The sequence below is a fragment of the Aspergillus welwitschiae genome (genome assembly GCF_003344945.1).
Source record: "Aspergillus welwitschiae strain CBS 139.54b unplaced genomic scaffold BDQ94scaffold_13, whole genome shotgun sequence".
Taxonomy (NCBI): domain Eukaryota; kingdom Fungi; phylum Ascomycota; class Eurotiomycetes; order Eurotiales; family Aspergillaceae; genus Aspergillus; species Aspergillus welwitschiae.
The window spans coordinates 548475-560537 of NW_020798707.1; the positions used below are offsets into that span (position 1 = coordinate 548475).

Below are 12063 nucleotides of genomic sequence, written 5' to 3' on the forward strand. Positions count from 1 at the left end.
GTCAAAAGTATAGAACATCAAGTACAGATGTACCCTAGTCTACACAAAGTTCGATATGAAGAAATAAGATTGCACTTGTATGTTATCCACAATTATCTACATGGGCCATTTCCCTCCCTGACAGTTCCGTCTTCCTGTACCCCGAATACCAGCCTGAGAGAGATCCCATCCCCGCCGGAAAGCACATCGACAAAAGAATGTGTATACACAGTCAAGGCAAATCACAAGTAAACCTAGTACTCCAATCCTATGCAATGCAAATACAATGTACCCATCTACTTCCCAGTCTCCTGTCTACAAATGAGCCAATTGGCGCACCCCGGGTCGGCATGAGGTCCGCTAGGACGCCCAGTCCGAATCAGCATGCGTTGGTCGTCGGCGCTGAGGAAGGATGGAACGTCGACGGGAGAGTGAGCTCGACGGTCGAGTCTCCTCTTCGGCCAGGAGCTCTACTTGTGATAGCCTGTTAGCCACTCCTCGAGACAGCCTGTTCCTCGATGGGCCAGCACTGCTGCTGAGTCCGGCTGACAGAGAGGGACCAGTGCCATCCCTGCTGCCTGGTCGTAATGCCAGAGCAGAGCTGCTAAGGGAGGGCCGCGGGTGTCGCTGGCTTTCCCGTCCATCAAAATAAGCCTTGGGTTGATTGAACCGATTGATCTGTGGGGTGGCTGGTGCGGACTGATTCGCAAGGTAGCCTGGGGGCGTGGTAGACGTGCTCTTTCGTCTCATACCAGGCTTGCGTTTCTCGAGGCTGAACGATTCACTTCTCTCATTGGATTGGATCAGCTTGCCAGCCATGTCTCTAACCAGAATGGCCGGGTCATGCTCCAACTCCCGGATTGCTTCCAAAAGTCCATATTTCGCAAGAAGGCCACCTTGTTCTTCGCTAGAATCGCAGATGCTCGAGATAATACGCAGGAGGTTTAGCCGGACAGCGGCCTTGTTATGATGTAATTTCTGTCCTAGCCTTGTGAAAAGATCAGGGCGCGCAAATGTCGAGGCAATAGGCGGACTCAGTCTCAGAAGCTTTTGCAATGGCTCGAGGATGTTCTCAAAGGCGTTCGCCTTCGAAATCGTCAGGCACCTGACAATGGAATCCGTAAATGACATCTTGTCGTAGCGGTTATCCAAGAGGTGTTCCTCAACCTTGGCCGTTTCTTCCTGGAGCCTGCCAAAGAGTTAGACCGGTATTCTCAATACACACGGGGTCGAAACATACCAAGTAAATATAGCGTCCAATGCGGTTACCTGCCAGTACGGATCCGACAACAGGGAGATGTAGAAAGCCAGACCCTTGTTGCGCCACAGTTCGCGGCGTCCGACCTTTCCTGAATGCGCCATGTCGCAGAGAATCGGCAACGCGAACTCTTTGAGCGGCCGCTCGGTCTTTACGATCTTCTGAAGAAGCGGTACTATGCCGTTCAGAGCAGCATCCTCTTGGCGGGACTTGTTCAGACGACACATATTGTAGATAGTGTTGAGAATCTGGTTGGAAACTTCCCGGAAGTGTGGCCGTTTGATGGTCGACCTCAACAAGTCCGTAAGCACGTCGATGGCGTTGGAGTTCTGGAGCGAGTCGAGAGTTGTTGAAAGCATGGACAGATTCTTGATGAACTTCAACATAGTGATCTGGTGTGCGGGCGTCATCCGCTTCAGCTCTTTCAGGACCCCTGAGACAGGTTAGCAAAGTGTTTGAAATCACTAGACTCGATGCCTTACTGTGCAGAACTGTCCGCTCAGCAACCATTTCCTTGACGTGATTCTCGGCCTGCGAGAAAATGAAGAAGATGTTGGCTATCCGGCCTTCAACAATTTCGGCTAATTCTCCTTCCTCGTCCAAGACACGGCTCAAAACAAGTGACAAGGGATCCAAGACAGAATTGCGTGATAAAATCCTGCAGAAATCATTTTTTGGCGTCGAACCCTGAATTAAATTAGCCTCTGAACGAGAAGATACTGAAGACGAACATACTTGTAAATCAAAAACGCTCCAGATACCGTTCACCCCAATGAGAACGAGATCGCGTTCATCTTCGTAGTCGTCTTCCAAGAATTCAACCAATACATTGAGACCTCCAGCACTGACGAACATCTGGAGGGTAAGAGTAGATGTTTGATACATCTGCTGCACAAAGGCTGCTGCTTCTAGTCGAATCTCTCTCGGATATTTTTTGGAGGCAAACTCATTTATGATTGGGATACCTCCGACGAAACAGAGGTTTTCCTGGATTTCATAGTCATTGAAGATGATGGCGTTGACAATCCGCAACAAGCACAGAATGATGTCGCGCCGACGGCAAATGTCAAGAATCTCTAAAATCGGGAGCATCCCGTGAGCACTAATGATGATGTTCTTCGTCTCTGGAAGGTCACAGAATACGGTTAGCAGTTGCTCCGAGATTTCTCCAAGCACGTCTTCATCCTGAGATGTCTTTAAAGAGCTGACAAGACCCTCGACTTGACCCCGTAGACGTGCGTATTTGTCACGCGCGATGTTAGCTTCCAGATCCACCTCATCGAGCCCTTCTTCGAGCTGGGCGAACGGATCGTCCTCATCATCTTGATCCCCAAGCCATGAGTTGTTCGATAGCTTTGAGTTTAACATCAGCGTACTCCGATCTGAGCCCTCATCGCTTTCGGGCTTATCCAGGGCAACCTCATCAGCCCCTAGAATGTCAGAGAAGTCTTCATCGCGCTCATTTTCTGCGAACTTTTGTATTTCTATTGCCGATCGGTGACGCTTGACAGATATCCGTTTTCTAAGCTGTGGCTGATGATCTTCATCATGGTCCGGTGACGCCTGATACCGGACTACCTCCTTCGAGGGCGAGGGGATCGATATATCACTGCCCTCTTCGTCGATATCCTGAGATGCGTAAGAAGACGCATACTAATGAATCAGCTTAGGGGACATGCTTACCTGGAAAGCACTGAGCTTATCATCCAAAATATCTTCATTTGCAGAGATGAGGTCAGAGTAGTCTTCGACCGAGTTCTCTTTGAAGTACGATGTCGGGCGCTGCGGTCTTAATGGTGGCACAGGGGTCTTGAGAACAGGCACATTGTGGTGCATCGCAGCTATTGTGGGTTTTGTCTGCTGAGACATGTTCTCCATCCCGGTCGGTTTGGCCGAGTAAGGGCGAATGGTCCGAAGAGGATCCGATTCACCAGGTTGCTGAGAGAAAGGATCATCGAAGTCATCAAAGCCGTCTTCGGACTTCAACACTGTACCATCTAGGGATGCAAACGCCTTCAGCTTTTCGGAGGAAAGCATTCCGCCAAAATTATCCTGCGGTCGAAGGTGAGGAAGCTGCAGCGCACTGGGAGAGATGGCAGTAGCAAAGTCATCGTCCCAGTTATCTTCTTCCGTGGAGTCTGGCGAGCGGAATCGATCTGTCACATGCTTGGACACCGGGCTGGGAAGGATATCTTTTGTTGGTGTATACCGAGATGGTGCCATTTCGGGGCGCAGAGCAGCACCCTGAGCATCGTATCGGTACGGTTTCCGCAGGGTTCCAGTGTCCGGAGAACGGAGAGCTTCATTCCACTCCTGGACGCTCTTGACTGCTTCCTCATACTCGGTGGATTTCTTGGGGACCACGGAATCAGACCGGCGAGCGTTGACAATCCATGGGTGTTTAAGGAGCTTCCTGGCGGAGACACGAAGGTTGGGATCCTTTTGGAAGCATTGCATCAAGAAGTCTTTGACAGCCTGGATACTAATCAGATACCGAGAACCAAGAACGGAGCTGGAGACTAACCGGAGAAGCACCCTGAGGAAGGGGAGGGTGGTCATCATTGACGATGCGGAATAGAGCCGGCATAGGTTGGAGATTATAGTAAGGAGGCTTACCCTCCAGAAGCTCGATCACAGTACAACCAAGACTCCAAATATCGGACGCTGTTGTCGCACCAGAAAGTTCAATCACCTCCGGAGCCATCCAATACGGCGTCCCAACCACGCTGGACTCACTTAGCCCAGTGGTTCTGCTGGCCACACCAAAATCTGCAAGCTTGACAAGGCCTTCTTTCGTGGTAAGGATATTGGCTCCTTTGATATCTCGATGAATGACACCTTGCTCGTGCAGATATAAGAGACCATGGAGGACCTGAGACATGTAGAGACCAACCAGGTTTTCCGGGAAACGTCCAAAGTTCTTTGCGATCGAGTGTAAAGAGCCATTTTCACAGTATCTGTCTCGTCAGCTACACTGATCATGGCTTTATCAATCAATGCGAAGGTACGTACTCAAGAATGATGTTTAGAGTTTCTGCAGACTTCACGAACCCCTGGTACTTCACAATGTTGGGATGCTACAACCACAGGTCAGCTCGGGGGACAAGGAACATGATCGGATGTCGCAACTTACGTCTAGGTTCTTCAAAAGATCGATTTCCAACTGCAACACTCGGCGTTAGCGGACAGCGCCTCGACCAGCGGCGACCGGAGAGGGTTTACCATGATCACTCGTAGTTCACTTTTCGGCAGATCCACCAATTTGATCTGCTTCACTGCGACTGTTTCCCCGGTATTCCAATTCAGGGCCCTGTAGACCGACCCAAATGCGCCTTTACCCAGGCAGTCGCCCAATTGCTAAATTAAGGCACCATTAGCCACGCCCGTCACGGGAACCAGGGAAGCCGTATTCATACATAATCCTTGAGCTCCGCGACATCTTTAGCAGAGGATTTGACAACCCTATCGTCCTTCGGTTTGTCTTGTTTGGCCGGGCTGGAGTTGAGTCTCGACAGTCGCGTTTTGGCTGGAGTTCCGGGGATCTTGGAAGGTGGCGGCGGCCCCTCACTGGTTTCGCTGGACCGGGAAACCATGGTCGCGCAGCGGGTGGATCGAGATCCCCTTTTCGCTGTTATCAAATGGCACTCAGCTGGAAGCACTCGGATTCCGACAACTGTAGGCTTAGACGACGAGGGAAGGTGTGGTAAGGGCAGGCGCCAGAGAACCGATCGGATCGTTCATGTCAGCCCGAGCTAGTTATTCAGAAAGAAGAGACCTTGTTAGTAGGTTTCAGACACATTATGAGATGCAGCAGAGAGATGAATCTGCGCTGAATACCGCAGAGAATATGGCATGATCGCATGGTGGATAAAGGCAAAAGAAAACATACAGAAACGATCCTTGTCCTCGCAGTCAAGAGAGAGCCGCGTCCGGTTGAACGCGTCTCTACACATCGAATGCCCCTCCAGAAAAGCGAATCCAATCTTCCGCTCGTCAGAAAGACTCACGGAAATCCAACCAGAAGATTGCGAAAGGACCGACGAAAAGTCACGGACTGCTGTGCCTGCCGGAGCAAATGCAGGACAGGCGGGTGTTTTGAACTTTCCTTTTCTCTTTTCCCCACAGACCACCACCAGCTGGCTTAGGCCATGACGCAGCGCCCGGCCGCTGCTGGATCTCCGATCAGCCTTATCACGGTATCAGACCCGCGGTGCGAGCTGTACAATAACCCTCTACAACTCGTAGCTTGATATACATGATATCTAACTGCAATGTAATGCTGCACTTTATATGTGCAGGTCACAAGTCTTGTTTTGCCTTTGCTGATTTACGATATTAGGTCCTCGGAACAGGAAATGCACTTCCGTTAAACTAATGTATGCTTATATACAGATACGCCATAACGCTGCGGATGGAAAAGGGTATCTCTGTCAGTAGAGGTCATTGGACTTGGTGCCATGTCTTATAATTGCTTTTGTGCTTCCCGGAGAAGACGTAGAACATCCGACGCCAGGTAGAGGCTGCCAGCAATGACCAATGGCGCGCCACTAGCTTGCTCACAAGCCCAATGGATAGCGCCGGAAATGTCTTCCCCAAAGGTTTGCACTTGTCCAATACCCGCGATTGATCGGACACATGAAGCCACCTCTTCTGGATCATTGGCCTTGACCCAGGGCATGCCATCAACGGGACCGAACGCGGTGATGGCAACTCGGTCGCCCGCCTTGATGATAGAATGAAACAAGGATTCTATATCCTTACCGCGCGATGCCGCGATGACCCAGGTAACGTTCGTACCTTGCGGACGAAGTTTGTAATCCACATACTCTCCGAGAACCTCCGCCGACTGAGTATTGTGTGCACCATCCAGCAGAACAGGCTCCTCGCGATCTACCAAGGGTTTCAAAACAATCTTCTGTAGGCGCGCCGGCCACTCGACTTTCGACAATTGTGGAACCAGCGCATCGACGTCGATGTCGGGACGGAATCGGGGTAAAGCAAGTTTCAGAGCCGAGACTGCACAGGACATGTTCGCTCGCTGGTGAGGTAGGAGATCCAGTGTAGCAAAAAGCTGACCAAGCGATGGGGAGTGGTATTCAGGTGTATCAGGGCGTGTGAAGATCGCGTCGATGCCGAGTTCCTTGATGTGACCTTCGAGGGTTCGGAGCACTTCAACCGAATTGGTGCCATCGACAACACATGGAACACCCGACTTCATAATCCCAGCCTTTTCCCTTGCAATTTCTTCAATGGTATCGCCGAGGAGGAACTGATGGTCCAGGCCTATCTTCGCGATGACCGAGACCAGGACGTCGGTCAAGATGTTCGTTGCGTCCAGTCGACCGCCCATGCCAACCTCAACCACCCCGATATCAACGCGCTCATGATTGAATATTTCGAATGCAGTTGCGGTCAGTAGCTCAAACTCGCTCGCACCGATTCCCAGCGTTTGATCTCGAAGCTTTACTCTAGCTTCGATCTGCCGGAAGAGCGACTCTTGGACGACTTTCTCGCCGATGGTGATGCAGTCCCAACGATCAATCAGATGCGGGGAGGTGAAACGGCCACAGCGAACACCACCTGTCGACAACAGGTGGGACAGATAAGCGCTGATGGACCCTTTGCCATTGGTGCCAGCGATATGGATTGCCTTCCAAGTCAGCGGAGTCTGCTGGAGAAGGCGGACAATGCGACTAAGACCGAGCTCAATCATCCCTCCAAGTATGTGATGATTGATAGTTGAAGAGGGCCAATCCTCATGATCAGAGAAAGATGAGGGACAAGATTGTCATGGAGGGGGAAAGTGTGTTATCTATTAGACCTCCAGAAAACTTGCGCCGATCTGGGAAAAGAGTTGCCCGCGGGATTCGGGCAAGATAATCATCGGAGAGCTGTCAGGTGCCGACCGATAAGAAATAAATGCCTAAGGCAGAGAGGGCAGAGAGAGCCGAGGCCGGAACCGGTCGTTACCGTACGTAATAACCCCAGTTGGAGGGACAATCCAGGTAACTGGTATCAATCTGGCAGCAACGCTGAGGGTAGTATACACGGAGTTGATCCATGGAAATGGGCAATCGTGTGCAATGTGATCAATGCCATTGTCAGTGAAACATTCAGTGGCCGATTCAATTTCAATTGACAACCCATTCATCCACTCTTCCCTCACTTCACCCTTTAGGCGCTGTACCAGAATTGTACGCGGACGATCATTGGGGCGCCACCACTGGCTCTGCCAGCCACCCAGAATCCCCCAATGTTTCCCTCAGGCCAACCCGCGGCGCTACGACCGCAAGCCTCAGGCGCGAAATCTCTTCGCCTCCGCTTTTTACCCTTACGAGGAAAACCAAATCTCGCCGTTTCTCCATCAACACATCGCCCTGGCCGCTGTCCCCGCAATCTGGCCCTCTCCATTTAAGGTCTCGCGTCACTTCACGCTACTTCTGGATGCGGCTTCTCTCCTTGATTTCCATTCCTGCCTGGACCGTCGCTCTCTATCCTCTCTCTTCCCATTCCCTGTAGCCATGGGTATCCCGTGAGTCCACAATTTCTTACCCTACACAACTTTCGCCGCTGTCGGGATTCTACACGCGACTCCATCGGCCAAGAGCGCACGGAACGGCTGTCATATCTGACTGACATGACGCAGACTGTTTTGCGAGTCCTCCGCAGATGCTCCGAAGAACAATGCTGTCAAAGACCCATGTGCCGCTGCGCGCTCCGCAATTCGTCGCCAGGCTACTATTCGTCGTCCCTCGCGCTATGGCGGCTCCGCGTTGCGCAGCGCAACTCTCCGGTCGCCTTTCCCTCGTCCGCTAGCAGATGAGATTGAGCGTGAGGCGAATGGTCTTCAGCGTCATGTGCGATCTCCGCTTTCGAATTCTAGCAGCGCCGACGACCCGTTCGACCTGGCCCGCGGCCTCCTGGATTCCGATAGACGCGAAGCCGGCCAGCGACTGCTGAGCGATGCGCTCCGTCATGGGCGGCCTGGTCAGCGATTGAGGATACCGCGCAGCTCGGCCCTGCCCGATCTATACAACCGTCCATCGCCGGGTGATGACACGACAAACAGGCTTGACCAGACTCATCCCCAGTTCACACCGCGTTTTGCTCCTGCGATTGCATACCATAGGACTGCGTCTCCACAAGCGCGCCCAGAAGCTGCTCGGCTATCTCCATACCTTCGACCAGATGGCCTTGGAGGTGATCTTTCGATCTCAGCGGGCTTCCCTACACTGCGACGTGTCGGTGAACGATCGATCAATGAGGCGAATCGTCCCAACCGCGAGTCGGCTATTGATGGACTTGGCGACCGACAGAGAAGCCTGAGTCCAGATGACGACCATGCTAACGATGCATGGGAGACTCTCCTTACTACGATCACGCCGGATACCAATCTTCCGAGTGCCGATTCGTCCTTCACTTCCGCATCTGCATCTGGAACGAATGCGTCGACAATCGGGACTTCCAGAAGTTCGGCAACCTCGCTGCAGAGTCTGCCGAACCCTATGGACTCGAGCACGGGCACTGTACAGATGGTCCTTGATCCATACCCCGAGTTCCTAAACCCCTGTGACTATTCAAGCTCCAGTGATTCCGACAGCGACTCCGAAACCGGGATCTCTGGAAACGCATTGTTCCGCCGCTACCGTCGTGTTCGCCAGATGGAGTCGCTGAGACGGGCCCAGCATCTCCAGTCAACCATGAGCAACCACCCTCTTATCCCTACCATCTCCTTTGCATTTTCCGATTCTTCTTCTACCTCTACCGATCCAGACCTGCAGCAGATGCAAGCCATCTTAGATCGACTTGCGCGTCGCGAGGATATCCCAGAAGAATGGTGGGCGGCAGCTGGACTGTCCCGCACCCTTGGCCGCCGGCTCGGCGCGAACGATGACACTAACGACACTGATAGCGTGGATGGACCGCTCAGGTCGAGGTGATCATATACCTTTCTGTCACTGTGTTAGATATCGAGTGTTTAGTTATTAGGTCATCTGGGGATGCTTGTGGTTTCGAGTTGTTCTTAGCGGGGGTTTCTTGTTTGGCGTTATGGTGTCGCAGCCAGGGTCAGTCGGCTGAATAAGTTATGGACAGGAATTTCCCATTATGAGGTGGAATTGATCTGAAGTGCATATTCGGGCACCTATTGTACTCATATATCCTGGCTTGTCTAATGTCATTTGGTGTGAATCAAACCTGTGTGTCGGAACTGTAAGAGTCGTAACCGCTTAGCCTGGGATGGGATACTTCAAGTTGCTGCTAGCCGTGGGCATGTGACCTCATGCATTGACCAGTTGCTCCTTCAATGGCAGTGCGAACGGCTTTTGACTATCCCACATAAGCATTACCATCTATGTTCCACCATCTTGGACCCCAAGAAATACAAAAGCACCATAAACATGCCAAGTTTACTTCATCCACAGTCTACAAAGTATAACCGGCGGTGCCTGATAAGTTAGCCGGTCCCCTGTGACGTATCTCACTATCGCTGGCCCGGCCGGAGTCAATGCGATCGCGAGACCCCACTCTGACGACAAGCCCCGCCGACTTATTTATCCCATCGAGCCGCCGTCGGAGCTTCTCGCTGCCATCCAGAACTGCCATTCTCCTGTTTGTGGCCCATCACTCGGTACAGGTACCGACAGAGCGTGTCTCGAATCGGACTTTCTCATAGCAAATCTCTTAACCCTATCCAACATCTTCCGCCCTTCAAAGCGTCCCAACCTTTGCATGCACGGGACCACGGATCTCTGTCCTTGAATCCATATAAAACCTACTCCCCAATCTACTTTCCCCATATATATCCCCTTATAATAATACACACACCAATCATGGACGACCAAGTGAGCCGACTGGTCGATAAAATCTGGAGTAAGTCTTCTCTTCCCCGGGGGGCGGGGAGCAACATGCTCCGCAATCAACCCCAGCAAGAAACTAACCAAATCTCCCCAGACAAATTCCAATCCACACCCAAAGACACCCGCCTATTAATTGCCATCAGCGGGATACCCGGGTCAGGCAAAACAGAGCTCGCAACTATGATGGCCAACCGCATCAACCGGCGCTACCTCACACAACACCCTGAGTCACCACAAGTCGCAACCAACGTGCCCATGGACGGCTACCATCTAACCCGGGCACAACTATCTGAGATGCCAGACCCGGCGTATGCCATCGCGCGCCGCGGCGCAGCATTCACCTTCGACGGGGAAAAGTTTCTGCAGCTGGTCCGGGCGCTGCGGGAACAGGTGACGCCTGAGACGCAGAGTCTGTACGCACCGAGCTTTGATCATGCGGTGAAAGACCCGGTTGACGACGATATATTAATTCCGGCGTCGTGTCGAGTGATATTCTTTGAGGGGAATTACTTGAGCTTGAATAAGGAGCCGTGGAATCGGGCGGCTGAGTTGATGGATGAGTTGTGGTTTGTGGAGGTGGATTTTGAGGTCGCGAAGAAGAGGTTAATCAAGAGGCATGTTAAGGCCGGGATTGCGAGTGATGAGGCGGAGGCGGAGAAGAGGGTTTTGGAGAATGATCTGGTAAATGGGAAGGAGATTGTTGATTATAGGTTAGATCTGCAAGAGTTGGTCGTTAGTCGGTATGATCCTGCGTGGGATGCATGAGTGGGAAATGTGGGTGGATGGACACTTTAGAGTTATAGACGTTGGTCAAGACTCGGTGCTTACTAGACTTATACTTATGATTACCCAGATACCTGGATACACGACATGCATGGAGAGATCATATTAGCAATTGAAGACTTGCATTCAATGAACTTTAGCGGATGGACAGCTCTCTTTGGTGTTGTAGATCTTGCTAAAATTAGGTCCAGATCGAAATCTTTATGAAGTTGACTCTCAAGACGAATGACTATCTGCTTCGTACGCCTCTGGACTCTGACAGAGACTAGCTCAAGCTGTGTCCACACGCCACATATTGAATTTGCAACAGACGAGACACACGCAGACAGTCCGGTATTATCCAGAACAGCAAGCAACGAAATTTCTAAAGCAAACATCCCCATTTCCACACACCTTAGATACCGAAACTAGCATTCTGAGTACTTCTTCAGTACTATACATGCATCATACCTCTACGATGGGCAGATCTACCCACCCATACAAAGGCATCCTCAGGACGCTTCACGCTGTGTTAAAGCTGAGGACTTATTCAATATACTACCAGGGTAAACTCTGATCTTTGAACCAGTGCTTTATATGCTTGTGTGTGGCTAGAAAAGGAGAATACAATAACATGGTCAAATTAACGTCGTACGAATGCAGATTTCCAACTATGTCTATGGTAGCTACTAGCTTGAAGCCCAGGTACCACATACAACATCACTTTTCCTGATGCTTAGCATATCCTGCTTTATTGCCGTGGTCTAATGGTCGAAACCAAGGCTGCAAAACAGTGTACAGTTTGTATTGCATTTGCCGCAAGGGCAGACGCAACGGGCCCTCTCCCTACCTAAGCATCTACTGAAAGTAGGTTGCTGGAGACTCGCTAATTGTGATTATTACAAGCTCCTGAGCGCTTAGGGTAAGATATTCATCACAGAGGGTAGTGCAAACTGTTCTTATATTATAACCCTTGAGGATTGTGCTGAATCTCCCTCCGAGCTCTGCAGCTTGTTAGGAAGTCGGTTGACTCCTTACCTAGGACTCATTATGGAGGTGAGGATATTGTTATCCTGGGTTTGCATGTTTCCCTAAGCGATAGAAGCCATTGCTGACTTGGTATTCCGGATGTTCCGACTATTGCTTTAGGGGGTGTGGTAGGCAGTAGGCGGCTGTAGATGATAGTTCCGATGATGCATCAACTTG

General features: G+C 51.3%; 4 protein-coding genes across 4 annotated transcripts; 2 read left to right on the forward strand and 2 right to left on the reverse strand.

The window, feature by feature from the left end:
• Positions 1–54: 54 nt before the first annotated feature.
• Positions 55–5289, reverse strand: BDQ94DRAFT_142285 (serine/threonine-protein kinase). The gene is made up of 11 exons (XM_026766005.1): positions 5127–5289; positions 4654–4989; positions 4460–4594; positions 4371–4400; positions 4250–4314; positions 3762–4194; positions 2921–3712; positions 1973–2866; positions 1720–1924; positions 1220–1670; positions 55–1168 (listed from the first exon to the last, which is right to left on the reverse strand). The coding sequence occupies exons 2-11, from the start codon at positions 4828–4830 to the stop codon at positions 340–342; spliced, it is 4011 nt and encodes a 1336-aa protein (XP_026627228.1). The 5' UTR covers positions 4831–4989; positions 5127–5289; the 3' UTR covers positions 55–339.
• Positions 5290–5579: 290 nt separating this feature from the next.
• BDQ94DRAFT_142286 (dihydrofolate synthase) lies at positions 5580–7133 on the reverse strand. The gene has a single exon (XM_026766006.1). The coding sequence runs from the start codon at positions 6948–6950 to the stop codon at positions 5700–5702; it is 1251 nt and encodes a 416-aa protein (XP_026627229.1). The 5' UTR covers positions 6951–7133; the 3' UTR covers positions 5580–5699.
• Positions 7134–7297: 164 nt separating this feature from the next.
• Positions 7298–9428, forward strand: BDQ94DRAFT_178178 (uncharacterized protein; the record flags this gene model as incomplete). Its single annotated transcript, XM_026773072.1, has 3 exons — positions 7298–7315; positions 7474–7769; positions 7884–9428. The coding sequence occupies 3 exons, from the start codon at positions 7298–7300 to the stop codon at positions 9175–9177; spliced, it is 1608 nt and encodes a 535-aa protein (XP_026627230.1). The 3' UTR covers positions 9178–9428.
• A 332-nt stretch (positions 9429–9760) lies between these two features.
• On the forward strand, positions 9761–11009 carry BDQ94DRAFT_142290 (kinase-related protein). Its single transcript, XM_026766007.1, has 2 exons — positions 9761–10108; positions 10190–11009. Exons 1-2 carry the CDS (start codon positions 10069–10071, stop codon positions 10858–10860), a joined length of 711 nt encoding a protein of 236 aa, XP_026627231.1. The 5' UTR covers positions 9761–10068; the 3' UTR covers positions 10861–11009.
• The last annotated feature ends 1054 nt before the right edge of the window (positions 11010–12063 follow it).

Bases quoted from the DNA above. Each gene is read 5' to 3' on its own strand.
- BDQ94DRAFT_142285 (XM_026766005.1), bottom strand. From the start codon at position 4,830: ATGGTTTCCCGGTCCAGCGAAACCAGTGAGGGGCCGCCGCCACCTTCC. The intron at 4,595-4,653 runs GTATGAATACGG...GCCTTAATTTAG, and splicing joins TCGCGGAGCTCAAGGATTAT to CAATTGGGCGACTGCCTGGG. The intron at 1,169-1,219 runs GTATGTTTCGAC...ACTCTTTGGCAG, and splicing joins TTGGACGCTATATTTACTTG to GCTCCAGGAAGAAACGGCCA.
- BDQ94DRAFT_142286 (XM_026766006.1), bottom strand. From the start codon at position 6,950: ATGATTGAGCTCGGTCTTAGTCGCATTGTCCGCCTTCTCCAGCAGACT.
- BDQ94DRAFT_142290 (XM_026766007.1), top strand. From the start codon at position 10,069: ATGGACGACCAAGTGAGCCGACTGGTCGATAAAATCTGGA. The intron at 10,109-10,189 runs GTAAGTCTTCTC...AAATCTCCCCAG, and splicing joins ACTGGTCGATAAAATCTGGA to ACAAATTCCAATCCACACCC.